The sequence below is a fragment of the Bombina bombina genome, chromosome 6 (genome assembly GCF_027579735.1).
Source record: "Bombina bombina isolate aBomBom1 chromosome 6, aBomBom1.pri, whole genome shotgun sequence".
Lineage (NCBI taxonomy): Eukaryota > Metazoa > Chordata > Amphibia > Anura > Bombinatoridae > Bombina > Bombina bombina.
In genome coordinates this window covers 895,484,320-895,502,009 of record NC_069504.1, presented here as the reverse complement: position 1 = coordinate 895,502,009, position 17,690 = coordinate 895,484,320, and the positions used below count along the sequence as shown (strand labels likewise).

The window sequence follows — 17,690 nt, the reverse complement described above, 5'->3', positions numbered from 1 at the left end:
CAATGTGTTTGTGGTTCCCAAAAAAGAGGAAACTTTCAGACCTATTCTAGATCTAAAGTTTTTAAACAAGTTTCACAGAGTGCCGTCCTTCAAAATGGAAACTATACGTTCCATTCTTCTATTAGTGCAAGAGGGTCAGTTCATGATGACCATAGACCTGAAGAATGTGTACCTCCATGTTCCCATTCACAGGGATCATCATAGGTTTCTGAGATTTGCCTTTCTGGACAAACACTTTTAGTTTGTGGCTCTTCCATTTGGCCTGGCCACAGCTCCCAGAATTTTCTCAAAGGTCCTGGGGGCTCTTTTGACAGTGATTCGGTCACAGGGAATTACAGCGGCACCTTATCTGGACGACATTCTGGTTCAGGCGCCATCTTTTCAACTAGCAAAATCCTCACACAGAGATCTTGTTGTCTTTTCTTTGTTCCCAACGGATGGAAGGTGAATTTGGAAAAGAGTTCCCTTGTTTCTGCTACAAGGGTGATCTTCTTAGAAACCATTATAAATTCTCTATCAATGAAAATATTTCTGACGGAAGTCAGAAGAGCCAAGATTCTTTCCTCTTGCCTATCTCAACAGTCTGCGGTACGGCCATCAGTGGCCCAATGTATGGAGGTAATTGGTTTGATGGTGGCTTCCATGGGCATAGTGCCCTTTGCTCGATTCCATCTGAGAGCTCTACAGTTATGCATGCTCAGTCAATGGAATGGGGATTATGCAGATATGTCTCAGAAGATAGTTCTAGATCAGTCAACGAGAAACTCTCTTCCGTTGTGGCTGTCTCAGGAACATCTGTCTCAGGGGACATGTTTCCGGAGACCCTCCTGGCTGATTGTGACCACAGACGCCAGCCTGATGTGCTGGGGAGCAGTTTGGGACTCGTTGAAGGCGCAGGGACTTTGGTCTCAGGAGGAATCTGCTCTCCCCATAAACATATTGGAGTTGAGAGCGATCTTCAATGCCTTGATGGCTTGGCCTCAGCTGGCCTTAACCCCGGTTTATCAGGTTCCAGTCAGACAACATAACCTCAGTGGCTTACATCAACCACTAGGGAGTTCCTTAGCCATGAAGGAGGTGGCTCGGATCATTCAGTGGGCGGAAGCTCACAATTGCTGACTTTCTGCCATCCACATTCCAGTAGTGGACAACTGGGAAGCGGATTTCCTGAGCAGACAGACTTTTCATCCCGGGGAGTGGGAACTCCATCCGAAGGTATTCTCCAGGTTAACCATCAAATGGGGGTACCGGAGTTGGATCTGATGGCGTCTTGACAGAACGCCAAGCTTCCAAAGTACGGTGAAAGGTCAAGGTATCCTCAGGCCTTCCTGATATATGCTCTGGCAGTTCCTTGGAACTTCAGGATGGCATACCTATCTCCTCCATTTGCTCTCCTTCCACAAGTCATTGCTCGTATCAAGCAGGAGCGAGCATCAGTGATTCTAATAGCTCCGGCGGGGCCTCGCAGGATCTAGTATGCAGACCTAGTGTAAATGTTGTCTCTGCCACTGTGGAGACTACCCCTGAGGAAGGACCTTCTACTTCAAGGTCCCTTCCTTCATCCAAATCTCGTTTCTCTGAAGCTGACGGCTTGGAGATTGAACTCTTAATTCTGTCTAAGCGTTCTTTTTCTGAGTTGGTCATTGAGACCATGATTCAGGCTCGTAAGCCTGTTACTTGAAAGATTTACCATAAGATATGGCGTAAATATCTTTATTGGTGTGAATCCAAGGGCTACTCTTGGAGTAGGGTCAGGATTACAAGAATTTTGCCTTTTCTCCAGGAAGGTCTGGAGAAGGGGATTATCTGTCAGTACCCTGAAGTTTCAGATTTCTGCTCTATCTATTATGCTGCACAAGCGTCTGGCGGATGTGCAATCTTTTTGTCAGGCCGTGGTCAGAATCAGGCCTGTCTGTTGCTTCACCTTGGAGCCTTAACCTTGTTCTTAAAGTTTTGCAACAGGCTCCGTTTGAGCCAATGCATTCCTTAGATATTAAGTTGTTATCTTGGAAGGTTTTCTTTCCTATTGTTATTTCTTCTGCTCTGAGAGTTTCGGATCTATTCGCTTTGCAGTGCAATTTGCCTTATCTCATCTTTCATGCAGATAAGGCAGTTCTTCGTACCAAGTTTGGGTTTCTTCCTAAGGTTGTTTCAAATAGAAATATTATTCAGGAAATTGTTGTTCCTTCCCTCTGTCCTAATCCTTCTTCTCATAAAGAACATTTGTTTCACAACCTAGATGTTGTGTGTGATCTTAAATTCTTCTGCATTGTTTGTTTGTTTTTCTGGGAGACGTAAAGATCAGAAAGCTACTGCTACTTCTCTTTCTCTGTAGTTGAGAAGTATTATTCGTTTGGCATATGAGACTGCTAGACAGCAGCCTCCTGAGATAATCACAGCTCATTCCACTAGGAATGTCTCTTCTTCTTGGGTTTTCAAAAATGAAGCTTTTGTGGAACAGATTTGCAAGCCTGCAACTTGGTCCTCTTTGCATACTTTTTCTAAATTTGATACTTTTGCCTCAGCTGAGGCTTCTTTTAGGAGAACGGTTCTTCAAGCAGTGGTGCCTTCTGTTTAGGTCCACCTGTCTTGTCCCTCCCTAGTCCTCCTTGTCCTTTTAACTTGGATATTGATTCCCAACAGTAATTGAGGATGCCGTGGACTCACCATATCTTAGGAAAGAAAACGTACGTATGCTTACCTAATAAATGTATTTCTTTCCGGATATGGTTAGTCCACGGCCCCACCCTTTATCTAAGACAGTTTTTTTTATTAAACCTTAGGCACCTCTACACCTTGTGTTACTCCTTTTCTCCTTTTTCCTTCGGTCGAATGACTGGGGTTTGTAGGAAGGGGAGTGATACTTAAAGGGACAGTATACACTCATTTTCATATAACTGCATGTAATAGACACTACTATAAAGAATAAGATGCACAGATACTGATATATAAATCCAGTATAAAATGGTTTAAAAACTTACTTAGAAGCTTTCAGTTTAGCTCTGTTGGAAAGCCCACTGCAAGTGGTAAATAAGACACTCCCCCCTCCCCCTTCTTTTGCATATGAAAAGACCCTTTACACAAACAGGAGCAAGCTGGAGAAGGTAGCTGACGGTATTCAAATAAAACTTTGGGGCTTGGTTAGGAGTCTGAAAATCAGAGCAATGTTATTTAAAAATAAGCAAAAATATACATTTTTTTTTAAAAAACTAACTTTATGGGCTTTATAAATAGATCATCTACAAAACATTTATAAAAAGAAAAAATGAGTGTATAATGGCCCTTTAACAGCTTTGCTGTGGTGCTCTTTGCCTCCTCCTGCTGGCCAAGAGTGATATTACCAACAGTAATTGAGGACGCCGTGGACTCACCATACCCCGAAAGAAAGAAATTTATCAGGTAAGCATAAATTTAGTTTATTATCTTTGGACTGTGACTTTCATTTTAAACTTTTTTTTTTGTCTGTACCGAGTGTAGATAATGTTGTCTGGCTTTCCACCTTTCTCAGAGAGAAAAGCTCTTCCCAAACAGCAGAGACAATGGATATGTAATATGCACTTCCTGTAGCTTTTTTTTTTTTAATTAAAACTCTTCAAAGTCAATTGTTTTGATTGAGTTTCAAGCAGTTTAGTGAATCCACAAAGTAAATTTCTGATTAACTCATGAAGTTTCATTTGATATAAATCCCATATTACAAAATATATGTCTATGAAATAAAGAACTTTGGTGCTGATGTTCTAATAGACAAGTAGACTTTCCTTATTCTACCTACAGCTCAAGTCTTTTCACTTCCTTGTGGATTCCTGTCCTGCAGTTCTGTCTTCTGCACTCTATTCCCCTGAGCACCACATATCTGAGGAACTGTGCTCAGAACCAGGACTGGCTGCAGTTGCTTGTGTACACTCACACTCAGGAGCAGGTCAGTGTACAATTATAACTCTCTCTTCATTTCCTATTTGCTTACATTATTTAGTCTAATTTAGCGCAACTGGTTATTGGTTGCTGTGCTACTAAATAGCTGATAAAGTAAACAGTAATTGAACTCATGTAAGTCATGGGTTTTTCTATTGCTACTTTTCTGTTGCTTTTTTATTTGCTATACTCTTATATTGTTTTGTAATAACACGGAAGTAAGTAATTACTGTTCTAGTTATCAGTTTCATGCTAGTCAGAGACATTAAACACATTTTCTGTCTCTGTCCCTTCCGCATTCTCATTCCCTTATTGATTCCAGTTCTAAATCTGTTTCTTTATAGCCAAAGTACATGGGATCCCACCAAGTTAAAGAGGTTTACCTTTGTGCAAATGCCGTTTCTCATGTTTTATATTGGACCTTTGTGCGTCTCTTTTCATTCTCCTATAGCTTCAACAAACAAAATAAACTCATGAGATAAGATGCAGTATGGAAAAGGAGAAGCCAAAAATTATGATCTGTACTTTCCCAAGCAAGCAAGAACCAAATATCTCTTTCTGTATGGATCTGTTAAAATATGTTGTTACGCTCAATGGGAAAATTAATTTTTAAGTTTAAATGTTTTCTTTTTTTTAAGTGTCTCTTGCGCTACTGTTTTCAGGTTGCTTCTGTCCTTGAAGATTTGGAACCAGCATTGAGAAGCCACATGGCTTTGGCTTTACAGAATGTACCCCCAGACTCTCAGCTTGATGGCATTATTACAAGCAGTGATTTGGATCCTTACAGTCTGCATCACGTGTTACTCCAGTGTCAAAAAATGGAGCAGCCGGAATTAGCTCTCTTGAAAGTGTGTGTGAGATACAGAGTTCCACTGCTAAGTGTGCTGGCTGCTTGCTTGCAAGTGAGTGATCAGAAAGAGTGAAAGCTCTATTGGTGTCTTGTGCAAGATAGTTAAAGGGACATAAAACCCACTTTTTTTCTTTTGTGGTTCAGATAGAGCAGGCAATTTTAAGCAACTTTCTAATTTACTCCTATTATAAATTTTTCTTTGTTCTTTTGCTATCTTTATTTGAAAAAGCAGGAATGTAATTATTGGAGCTGACCCATTTTTGATTCAGCACCTGGGTAGTGCTTCCTGATTAGTGGCTAGATTTAGCATCCAATCAGCAGGTGCTACCCAGGTGCTGAACCAAGAATGGGCCGGCTCCAATGCTCACATTCCTGTTTTTTCAAATAAAGATAGCAAGAGAACAAAGAACAATTATTAATAGGAGTAAATCAGAAAGTTGCTGTAAATTGCTATCTGAATCATGAAAGAAAAAATGTGGGTTTTGTATCCCTTTTAGTAAAATTGAGTGTACATGAATATTCTTTAATCCTTGCATCTAAGCCAGCTGTTTTGTCTTCATAGCAAGATACAGATTGTGTTTCCTGCCTGTGTGCATGGATTGTCACCTCTGTGGATCCTGTGACCTACGCGGAAATCACACACTCATTATCGGCTTCTTCAGAACATCAGTGGGACTTGAAAGATCTAACATGTATCTGGGGCATGCTACTTGAGAAGGAGGACAGCAGAACCCTTCACAAAGCATTTAGCATTTTTATTGAGGTATATCATGAAGCATCCTGGGGGGAATAACTATATGGGTTTGTGGCTTTAGAGTCACAACATGATGGAATATGCAAATGGACTGAGGGATATGGGGATCAAGTGGGAAGAATAAAGGAAGAGAAACAGGTGTATCTGGATCCTGAGTGACTTTACAATGTCTTCTGTTTATTTGTAGGACTGCCCTCTACTGCTTCTACTTGATGTGTATCTGCTGTGTTTGCAACAAAAAAATTACGAGATGGCCAAGCAGAAGATGCAAGATTTTCTGAGCACTTTTTTGAGTGTAAGTTATTTGTGATGTGACCTTGAAAATACCATGATATTACCATGTGTGAAAAATCGGGTTATCAAGGAGGTCTGGGTACACCGTAAAACATAGTTATGAATTACCTGCTGTCTAATTTAGTTATTTTTTATTTTATCTACCTTTGAGGCTTAGTCCTAAATATTACTCTAGATAGCATTTAATTTATTCTAGGAATTCTGCATTTTCTTCAGTGTTTGTGCTCGTAATACTTCCAGAACACATTGTTCTACATATAGTGGTGCCTATTTCATGTACATGTTTGTATCATAAACAGTAGTATAATAAATAAATATACATTCATCTTTGTTTCACAGCTTAAGTCTGAGGAGGCCTCTTTCTCTTCATTCCCTTCAGTCAGCTGGATACAAGATCGGGCATCTCAGCTTCTACGATTTCTCCTTGTGCAGAGTAAGACGCTGTACGAGTTAAGAAAAGTATTGCAGCTTTTTTGTGAAACTGAAAGCCAGCACATATCTGGAGGTATGATAAAAAAAATTGCTAAACCACTAAAAAGCCTCTTAATGTTAAGTCTTATCCTTATCTCCTATCTGATCTTCCAGACACAGATGTTCATAAACTGAGTGTCCTCACTCAGTTACTGCAGGATCACCCTATCTGCATCAGCAAGGACCTACTGTGTGAGTACAGTCCTTCTGCATTGCACAGCGAGTGCCAGCGGCTGGTGCAGATACTACAAAATGGCGGGCACTTCTCCTTAGCACGGAAAGTAGCAGAACTTGGAGAGCTGCAGACAGACAACCTGGTAGTTGAAGAGGTAAATCTTATCCACTGTCAACTGAAATAATAATAATTTAAAGCCTCCTAGAAAAGTGTTTATGTATAATGACTGTAACCTGTGATTTGTTGTGTGGCGAGATATAAGAAATAATATCCTTTTTGCATTACAGGTGCTGCAAGACCAGCGTCTCCTGCAGGAGATTGGACAGTGGCAGAGTATACAGAGCCGAGCGCAATACTGGAGGAAATGTCACCAGATGTTTAACAACAACGATTTATCCTCAGAGGTAGCATCAGACTTTTTCCTCTCTCAGGCTAGTGGCTCCTCATCATCTGGGACCTTAGATGGAGAAGAAGCTGAGGATATGGCAGAAAAGGAACTGCTGCTAACCCTTGCTGGGCACTGGTTATCTCTCAGTGATTCTGTACAGTTGAAGTCGTTGGAAGAGCTGGAGCAGCAAATCTGGAAATGCCGTATTTTACAAAGGGTTAGAAGTAGGACTGGTGGGAGAATATGTCACCCCTGCTTCTCTCACCTCAGTGTCACTATTCCTTCTTTTACTAATCTTGCCTCACAATTCTCTTTTTCTTCTCTGCCTGTACTAAACCCTCCAGCACTTCTTGATGTCTCCAGTCTGCCCCCACTCCATGGCACAAGTGGGATGCTGGATACAGAGGAATCCTCAGCACTGAGCTCCCTAATAGACCAACTTCTAGATGAGAGCCGTGTGCATGAGGCAAGCAGGGTGTGTAGATACTTTCAGCTGCCCCATCATGATCTATGGTTGGTTCTGAACTGCAGGAGTCTAGCAACAGGGGAGACAGCGCAAGATCAGCTACATCCAGATATACAAGCCATTCTTAAAGGAAATAGAGAAATGCAAGAGAATATACTGAACCGGAGAAAACGGCTTCACAGCTGTGAGTTTGACAGACAATTTACAATTACCACAAAGATCACACAACCCCTGACATTATCACAAGCTTATACCAGACCATTGTTTTCTGTAGGTTGTCTATTCTAAGTTTGAAGTCTCTCACGTTTGTGCAGAGTTTTCAAATAATGTATAAAACACAGTTAATAGTAGTGCATAAAAATTAATCAAGAGACATGTACAACATTTTACAGATTTAGTTCCCATTCAGATCAATGGAATCCAAAACATGTAGAGAGAGCAAAAGCGAAACATGACACAATAATGCAGTATATAACGTTAGTTTTTGTTTTCTCTCTCTGTTTGATGTATTTGAATTTCAAGTTATAATAATGTCTAGGGCTGCAACAACTAATCTGTAATTATGACCAATCTTACCGATTGGTTGTTGTTGCAGCCCTAATAATGTCCCATATAAAAGACAGCTGAACAGCTTTTTATATATTTATTTCAGTGCAGAGTAAAGTAAATGTTATGCAGAAATGTTGCAATATGAAATCTTTGAACTTGAAACTTTTGATTCATAGTCTTTCTTGATTAATTTTTGTCGCACTGTTGTTCTGTTTTAGTGACTTATAAGGATAAGCGGCACAAACAGACATTCAATAATATATGTTTCTTCTACAAGATACGACGAGTCCACGGATTCATCCTTTACTTGTGGGATATTATCCTCCTGCTAACAGGAAGTGGCAAAGAACACCACAGCAGAGATGTCTATATAGCTCCTCCCTTGACTCCACCCCCCAGTCATTCTCTTTGCCTATACTAAGTAATAGGAAGGGTAAAGTGAAAGAGGTGATAAAATGTTAGTTTTTATTTTCTTCAAGCAAGACTTTTTTATTTTAAATGGTACCGGTGAGTGCTATTTTTTCCCAGGCAGCAAATGTATGAAGATTTCTGCCTGGAGACTGATGATCTTAGCAGTTGTTACTAAGATCCAGAGTAGTTCCCACAGAATAGCTGAGGAGTACTTAAGAAACTTCAGTGTGAGGAACGGTTTTCATGCTACAAGCATTGAGGTATGTTCAGTCATTTTTTTCTGGAGAGAATGTTATTTCAGAATTGGCTGACAGTATCCCCATGAGGGAAGGGGTAAGCAGAAATCCTATTGTGAAAAAGAAGGGTATTACTGGACCTGTATGTTGGGCTGTAAAAAAATGGTTGACACTGATAACATAATGTTTGTGGGCAAACGATTATATGTTGGGAGATAAATTAACGTTTTTTGTGACAAACGTTTTCATTTTTATTGGCAATGGAGGGTACACATGGCTTCAGTTAGACTTGGGTATATGAACCCACATGGCTAGATTTTTAGACCGCTTTGGAGCGGTTCTTTTGCAAGGCTGTGAGACATCGAGTAGATGGGCGGGGCCTATTTTCGCGCCTCAGTTGCGCAGTTGTATTCCCCATGCAAGCAGCAAGCTCCAGCTCCGGTGGGCCCTTCAAGAAAGTTTGGGCCTAATCGAAAAGTTAATCCGATTTTGCAGACGCCCGAGGGCAGGTAGGCGCCACAGCAGGGCTGTGGCGAGGTGCAGGGGTTTTTTTTGACTGATCATAACGTTTTAATACATAAGAGTTAAGTGATCCTTTTCTTGTGGTGCAATCTTAGCTGGCAAGTTAGGATATATATATCATAAAATTGAGATAATTTTATCATTTTGAAGCAGTTTTGGAAAAATGGTATGTTTTTTTCTCTTAAAGGCGCAGTACCGTTTTTTCAGATTGTTATTTTTTTCACTAAATAAAGTGTTTTCAAGCTTGTTTGTGGTTATTACTAGCCTGTTTAACATGTCTGACATTGAGGAAAGCCAATGTTCCATGTGTTTAGAAGCCATTGTGGAACCCCCACTTCAAATGTGTCCCTCATGTACTGAAAGGGCCTTACATTGCAAATCACATATTTTAGCTGATAAAAGTATGTCTCAGGATGATTCTCAGTCAGAAGAGAATCAGGTTATGCCATCTGCTTCTCCCCAAGTGTCGCAACCTTTAACGCCCGCCCAAGCGACGCCATGTACTTCTTTCACCCTGCAAGATATGGCTGCAGTTATGTCTACTACCCTTACAGAGGTATTATCTAAACTGCCAGGTTTACAGGGTAAGTGCAGCAGGTCAGGCATTAGAATAAATGCTGAGCCCTCTGATGATTTATTGGCCATCTCCGATGTACCCTCACAGTGTTCTGATCTAGGGGTGGGGGAATTGCTGTCTGAGGGAGAGCTTTCTGATTCAGGAAAGATGTTTCCTCAAACAGACTCAGATGTGACAGCCTTTAAGTTTAAGCTTGAACACCTCCGCTTGTTACTCAGGGAGGTCTTAGCGACTCTGGATGATTGTGACCCTATTGTCATACCACCAGAGAAACTGTGTAAAATGGATAAATATCTAGAGGTCCCAACTTACACTAATGTTTTTCCAGTCCCTACAAGAATTTCGGACATTGTTACTAAGGAATGGGATAGACCAGGCATTCCGTTCTCTCCCCCTCCTACTTTTAAGAAAATGTTTCCCATATCTGACACCATTCGGGATTCGTGGCAGACGGTCCCTAAGGTGGAGGGAGCTATTTCTCTTGTTAAGTGTAGTCAGTCCACGGGTCATCCATTACTTATGGGATTATATCTCCTTCCCAACAGGAAGTTGCAAGAGGATCACCCAAGCAGAGCTGCTACATAGCTCCTCCCCTCACATGTCATATCCAGTCATTCTCTTGCAACTCAACTAGATAGGTCGTTGTGAGAGGTCTGTGGTGTTTTTTAAACTTAGTTTATTTATTCAATCAAAAGTTTGTTATTTTAAATGGCACCGGAGTGTGCTGTTTGTTCTCAGGCAGTATTAGAAGAAGAATCTGCCTGCGTTTTCTATGATCTTAGCAGAAGTAACTAAGATCCACTGGCTGTTTCTCGCTCATTCTGAGGAGTGAGGTAACTTCAGAAAGGGGAATAGCATGCGGGGGCCCCCTGCAAACGAGGTATGTGCAGTAAATTATTTTTCTAAGGAATGGAATTGACTAGAAAATACTGCTGATACCAATGTAATGTAAGTACAGCCTTAAATGCAGTGGTAGCGACTGGTATTAGGCTGATGAGTGTACGTGCACTGAAGTATTTTTCTAGGGAATGGAATTTGACTAAGAAAATACTGTTAATACTGAAGTAATGTATGAGCCTTAACTGCAGTAAAAGCAACTGGTAGCAGGCTTATTAATAACACTTCATAATCTTTAAAATGTTCAAAACGTTTACTGGCATGTTAATCTTTTTTTTTTTGTGAGGTACTTGGTGATAAAACTTATTGGGGCATGATTTTTCCACATGGCTAACGTTTATTTCTGCATAGAAACAGTTAACTGAGATTTCCCACTGTTGTAATATGAGTGGGAGGGGCCTATTTTAGCGCTTTTTTGTGCAGTAAAAATTCAGTCACAGTCTTCCTACTTCATCCTCCATGATCCAGGACGTCTCTAGAGAGCTCAGGGGTCTTCAAAATTCATTTTGAGGGAGGTAATCAGTCACAGCAGACCTGTGACAGTGTGTTTGACTGTGATAAAAACGTTATTTGTTAAATTGATATCCGTTTTTGGGTATTAAGGGGTTAATCATCCATTTGCTGTTGGGTGCAATCCTTTGCTAACTTAATACATTTACTGTGAAAATTTGGTTGCTATAACTAATTTGGTTCATTGTTATTTCAACTGTGACAGCTTTTTGTGCTTCTTAAAGGCGCAGTAGCGTTTTTTTATATTGCTTGTAAATTTATTTGAAAGTATTTTCCAAGCTTGCTAGTCTCATTGCTAGTCTGTTTAAACATGTCTGACACAGATGAATCTGTTTGTTCACTATGTTTGAAGGCCAATGTGGAGCCCCATAGAAATTTGTGTACTAAATGCATTGATGTCACTTTAAATAAAAGTCAATCTTTACATGTAAAGAAATTATCACCAGACAACGAGGGGGAAGTTATGCCGACTAACTCTCCTCACGTGTTGTCAGTACCTTTGCCTCCCGCTCAGGAGGTGCGTGATATTGTGGCGCCAAGTACATCAGAGAGGCCCATACAAATCACTTTGCAAGACATGGCTACTGTTATGACAGAAGTATTATCTAAATTGCCAGAATTGAGAGGCAAGCGCGATTGCTCTGGGTTAAGGACAGAGCGCGCTGATGATGGGAGAGCCATGTCCGATACTGCGTCACAATTTGCAGAACATGAGGACGGAGAGCTTCATTCTGTGGGTGACGGATCTGATCCAGGGAGATTGGATTCAGAGATTTCTAATTTTAAATTTAAGCTTGAGAACCTCCGCGTATTGCTAGGGGAGGTATTAGCGGCTCTGAATGATTGTAACACGGTTGCAATTCCAGAGAAATTATGTAGGCTGGATAGATACTATGCGGTACCGGTGTGTACTGACGTTTTTCCTATACCTAAGAGGCTTACAGAGATTATTAGCAAGGAGTGGGATAGGCCCGGTGTGCCCTTTTCCCCCCCTCCTATATTTAGGAAAATGTTTCCAATAGACGCCACCACACGGGACTTATGGCAGACGGTCCCTAAGGTGGAGGGAGCAGTTTCTACTTTGGCTAAGCGTACCACTATCCCGGTGGAGGATAGTTGTGCTTTTTCAGATCCAATGGATAAAAAATTAGAAGGTTACCTTAAGAAAATGTTTGTTCAACAAGGTTTTATCTTACAGCCCCTTGCATGCATTGCGCCTGTCACTGCTGTGCGGGATTCTGGTTGGAGTCTCTGGAAGAGGCCATTCGCACAGCTCCATTGGATGAGATTATGAACAAGCTTAAAGCACTTAAGCTAGCTAACGCATTTGTTTCTGATGCTGTTGTACATTTAACCAAACTAACGGCTAAGAACTCTGGATTCGCCATCCAAGCGCGCAGAGCGCTATGGCTTAAATCATGGTCAGCTGACGTGACTTCTAAATCTAAATTGCTTAATATTCCTTTCAAAGGGCAGACCTTATTCGGGCCCGGCTTGAAAGAAATTATTGCTGACATTACTGGAGGTAAGGGTCATACTCTTCCTCAGGACAAGGCCAAATCAAAGGCCAAACAGTCTAATTTTCGTGCCTTTCGTAACTTCAAGACAGGAGCAGCATCAACTTCCTCCACTCCAAAACAGGAAGGAACTGTTGCTCGTTACAGACAGGGCTGGGAAACTAACCAGTCCTGGAACAAGGGCAAGCAGGCCAGAAAACCTGCTTCTGCCCCTAAGACAGCATGAAGAGAGGGCCCCCTATCCGGAAACGGATCTAGTGGGGGGCAGACTATCTCTCTTCGCCCAGGCTTGGGCAAGAGATGTCCAGGATCCCTGGGCGTTGGAGATCATATCTCAGGGATACCTTCTGGACTTCAAAGCTTCTCCTCCACAAGGGAGATTTCATCTTTCAAGGTTATCAGCAAACCAAATAAAGAAAGAGGCGTTTCTACGCTGTGTCCAAGACCTCTTATTAATGGGGGTGATCCACCCAGTTCCGCGGACGGAACAAGGGCAAGGATTTTACTCAAATCTGTTTGTGGTCCCCAAGAAAGAGGGAACTTTCAGACCAATCTTGGACCTAAAAATCTTAAACAAATTCCTAAGAGTTCCATCATTCAAAATGGAAACTATTTGAACCATCCTACCCATGATCCAAGAGGGTCAATACATGACCACAGTGGACTTAAAGGATGCCTACCTTCACATACCGATTCACAAAGATCATTATCGGTACCTAAGATTTGCCTTCCTAGACAGGCATTACCAGTTTGTAGCTCTTCCCTTCGGCTTAGGTACGGCCCCGAGAATTTTTACAAAGGTTCTGGGCTCTCTTCTGGCGGTACTAAGACCGCGAGGCATAGCGGTGGCTCCGTACCTAGACGACATTCTGATACAAGCGTCAAGTTTTCAAATTGCCAAGTCTCATACAGAGATAGTTCTGGCATTTCTGAGGTCGCATAGGTGGAAGGTGAACGTGGAAAAGAGTTCTCTATTACCACTCACAAGGGTTCCCTTCCTAGGGACTCTTATAGATTCTATAGAGATGAAAATTTACCTGACGGAGTCCAGGTTATTAAAGCTTCAAAATACTTGCCGTGCCCTTCATTCCATTCCACACCCGTCAGTAGCTCAGTGCATGGAAGTAATCGGCTTAATGGTAGCGGCAATGGACATAGTACCATTTGCGCGCCTGCATCTCAGACCACTGCAATTGTGCATGCTCAGTCAGTGGAATGGGGATTACTCAGATTTGTCCCCTCTACTAAATCTGGATCAAGAGACCAGAGATTCTCTTCTATGGTGTCTTTCTCTGCCCCATCTGTTCAAGGGGATGACCTTTCGCAGGCCAGATTGGACGATTGTAACAACAGACGCCAGCCTTTTAGTTTGGGGCGCAGTCTGGAATTCCCTGAAGGCTCAGGGATCATGGACTCAGGAGGAGAAACTCCTCCCAATAAATATTCTGGAGTTAAGAGCAATATTCAATGCTCTTCTAGCTTGGCCTCAGTTAGCAACTCTGAGGTTCATCAGATTTCAGTCGGACAACATCACGACTGTGGCTTACATCAACCATCAAGGGGGAACCAGGAGTTCCCTAGCGATGTTGGAAGTCTCAAAGATAATTCGCTGGGCAGAGTCCCACTCTTGCCACCTGTCAGCGATCTACATCCCAGGCGTGGAGAACTGGGAGGCGGATTTTCTAAGTCGCCAGTCTTTTCATCCGGGGGAGTGGGAACTTCATCCGGAGGTCTTCGCTCAACTGATTCATCGTTGGGGCAAACCAGATCTGGATCTCATGGCGTCTCGCCAGAACGCCAAGCTTCCTTGTTACGGATCCAGATCCAGGGACCCGGGAGCGGTGCTGATAGATGCTCTGACAGCCCCTTGGGTCTTCAACATGGCTTATGTGTTTCCACCATTTCCGATGCTGCCTCGACTGATTGCCAAGATCAAACAGGAGAGAGCATCGGTGATTTTGATAGCGCCTGCGTGGCCACGCAGGACCTGGTATGCAGACCTAGTGGACATGTCGTCCTGTCCACCATGGTCTCTGCCTCTGAGGCAGGACCTTCAAATTCAGGGTCCTTTCAACCATCCAAATCTAATTTCTCTGAGGCTGACTGCATGGAGATTGAACGCTTGATTCTATCAAAGCGTGGCTTCTCGGAGTCGGTTATTGATACCTTAATACAGGCTCGGAAACCTGTTACCAGAAAAATTTACCATAATATATGGCGTAAATATTTATATTGGTGCGAATCCAAGAGTTACTCATGGAGTAAGGTTAGGATTCCTAGGATATTGTCTTTTCTACAAGAGGGTTTAGAAAAGGGCTTATCTGCTAGTTCGTTAAAGGGACAGATTTCGGCTCTGTCTATTCTTCTACACAAACGTTTGGCAGAAGTTCCAGATGTTCAGGCTTTTTGTCAGGCTTTGGCTAGGATTAAGCCTGTGTTTAAGACTGTTGCTCCGCCGTGGAGCTTAAACTTAGTTCTTAACGTTTTGCAAGGTGTTCCATTTGAACCCCTTCATTCCATTGATATCAAGCTGTTATCTTGGAAAGTTCTGTTTTTGATGGCTATTTCCTCGGCTCGAAGAGTCTCTGAGTTATCTGCCTTACATTGTGATTCTCCTTATCTAATTTTTCATTCAGACAAGGTAGTTCTGCGTACTAAACCTGGGTTCTTACCTAAGGTAGTTTCTAACAGGAATATCAATCAAGAGATTGTTGTTCCATCTTTGTGTCCTAACCCTTCTTCAAAGAAGGAACGACTTTTGCATAAACTGGTCGTAGTCCGTGCCCTGAAGTTCTATTTGCAGGCAACTAAAGATTTTCGTCAAACTTCTTCTCTGTTTGTCGTTTACTCTGGACAGAGGAGAGGTCAAAAGGCTTCGGCTACCTCTCTCTCCTTTTGGCTTCGTAGCATAATACGTTTAGCCTATGAGACTGCTGGACAGCAGCCTCCTGAAAGAATTACAGCTCATTCCACTAGAGCTGTGGCTTCCACCTGGGCCTTTAAGAATGAGGCCTCTGTTGAACAGATTTGCAAGGCTGCAACTTGGTCTTCACTTCACACTTTTTCGAAATTTTACAAATTTGACACTTTTGCTTCTTCGGAGGCTATTTTTGGGAGAAAGGTTCTTCAGGCAGTGGTTCCTTCCGTTTAAAGTTCCTGCCTTGTCCCTCCCATCATCCGTGTACTTTAGCTTTGGTATTGGTATCCAAGTAATGGATGACCCGTGGACTGACTACACTTAACAAGAGAAAACACAATTTATGCTTACCTGATAAATTTATTTCTCTTGTAGTGTGTTCAGTCCACGGCCCGCCCTGTCTTTAAGGCAGATCTAATTTTTAATTAAACTCCAGTCACCACTGCACCCTATGGTTTCTCCTTTCTTGTCTTGTTTCGGTCGAATGACTGGATATGACATGTGAGGGGAGGAGCTATGTAGCAGCTCTGCTTGGGTGATCCTCTTGCAACTTCCTGTTGGGAAGGAGATATAATCCCATAAGTAATGGATGACCCGTGGACTGACTACACTACAAGAGAAATAAATTTATCAGGTAAGCATAAATTATGTTTTCTACCCTGGCTAAGTGTACAACTATACCTATTGAGGACAGTTGTGCTTTCAAAGATCCTATGGATAAAAAATTAGAGGGGCTTCTAAAGAAATTGTTTATTCATCAGGGTTTTCTTCTACAACCTATAGCGTGCATTGTTCCAGTAACTACTGCAGCAGCTTTTTGGTTCGAGGCTCTAGAGGAGTCTCTCAAGGTTGAGACCCCATTAGATGATATTTTGGATAGAATTAAGGCTCTCAAGCTAGCTAATTCTTTTATTACAGATGCCGCTTTCCAAATGGCTAAATTAGCGGCAAAGAATGCAGTCTTTGCCATTTTAGGACGTAGAGCGTTATGGCTTAAGTCGTGGTCTGCTGATGTGTCATCTAAATCCAAGCTTTTAGCTATTCCCTTTAAGGGTAAGACCCTATTCGGGCCTGAACTAAAGGAGATTATTTCTGACATTACTGGAGGTAAAGGTCATGCCCTTCCTCAGGACAAGACGGTTAAAATGAGGACCAAACAGAATAATTTTCGTTCCTTTTGAAACTTTAAAGGCGGTCCCTCTACTTCCTCATCCGCCTCCAAGCAGGAGGGGAACTTTGCTCAATCCAAGTCAGTCTGGAGACCTAACCAGACCTGGAATAAAGGTAAACAGGCCAAGAAGCCCGCTGCTGCTACCAAGAATGAAGGGGCAGCCCCCGATCCAGGACCGGATCTAGTAGGGGGCAGACTTTCTCTCTTCGCTCAGGCTTGGGCAAGAGACGTTCAGGATTCCTGGGCATTAGAAATAGTGACCCAGGGGTATCGTCTAAAAATCAAGGATTCTCTCCCAAGGGGGAGATTTAATCTTTCACGTTTATCTGTAGACCAGACAAAAAGAGAGGCATTCTTACGCTGTGTAGAAGACCTATATACCATGGGTGTAATCTGCCCAGATCTCAAAAGTCTAAACAAATTTCTCAGAGTCCCATCGTTCAAGATGGAGACCATTCGAACAATCTTACCAATGATCCAGGAGGGTCAATATACAGGTATACCCCGCTCATACAGCGGGTTAGGGACCAGAGTCCCGCTGTAAAGTGAAAACCGCCTTAAAGTGAAACAAGGTAGTTTTAGCTTTCTTTTCACTTGCCAGTGTGTTTAAAAACTTGAAAACATGTTTGAACTAACATATATTAGGGGTACAATAATGCTATGTTTAGTTTAACACTAGCACAGCACAGTATTCAATTAGTATTCAATAAATACTGTACCTGTAAAATAGTGACAATGACTATAGTAAAATTTGCTGGATTATAGCACTGAGACACAGATTGCACTGTAATGCTGTAAACAGAGTGAACTTAGCATAACAAAATGGTGCCAGTCACTTTTCTCGCAATCTCACGATGATTACAGTACTGTTTCAAAATCCTTGAAGGATTAACTTCAGCTCCACAAAGCGCTGTATTAGCGAAGCGCTGTAAAGTGGGGTATACCTGTGTGACCACCGTGGATTTGAAGGATGTGTATCTTCACATTAGTATCCACAAAGATCATCACCAGGTCTTCAGCTTCGCTTTTCTGAACAAACATTTCCAGTTTGTGGCCCTTTCTTTCTGGTTGGC

General features: G+C 42.0%; 1 protein-coding gene across 3 annotated transcripts in view; it reads left to right on the top strand.

Annotated features, from left to right (window-relative positions):
* Nucleotides 1–17,690, top strand: part of SPG11 (SPG11 vesicle trafficking associated, spatacsin) — a 244,149-nt gene that overhangs the window by 144,244 nt on the left and 82,215 nt on the right. For all 3 annotated transcript variants that reach the window (XM_053718473.1, XM_053718471.1, XM_053718472.1), the window contains exons 25-31: nucleotides 3,775–3,919; nucleotides 4,575–4,814; nucleotides 5,325–5,525; nucleotides 5,704–5,811; nucleotides 6,150–6,315; nucleotides 6,396–6,610; nucleotides 6,744–7,494. In XM_053718473.1, coding sequence (XP_053574448.1) covers nucleotides 3,775–3,919; nucleotides 4,575–4,814; nucleotides 5,325–5,525; nucleotides 5,704–5,811; nucleotides 6,150–6,315; nucleotides 6,396–6,610; nucleotides 6,744–7,494 — 1,826 coding nt within the window. The remainder of the gene's footprint in view (nucleotides 1–3,774; nucleotides 3,920–4,574; nucleotides 4,815–5,324; nucleotides 5,526–5,703; nucleotides 5,812–6,149; nucleotides 6,316–6,395; nucleotides 6,611–6,743; nucleotides 7,495–17,690) is intronic.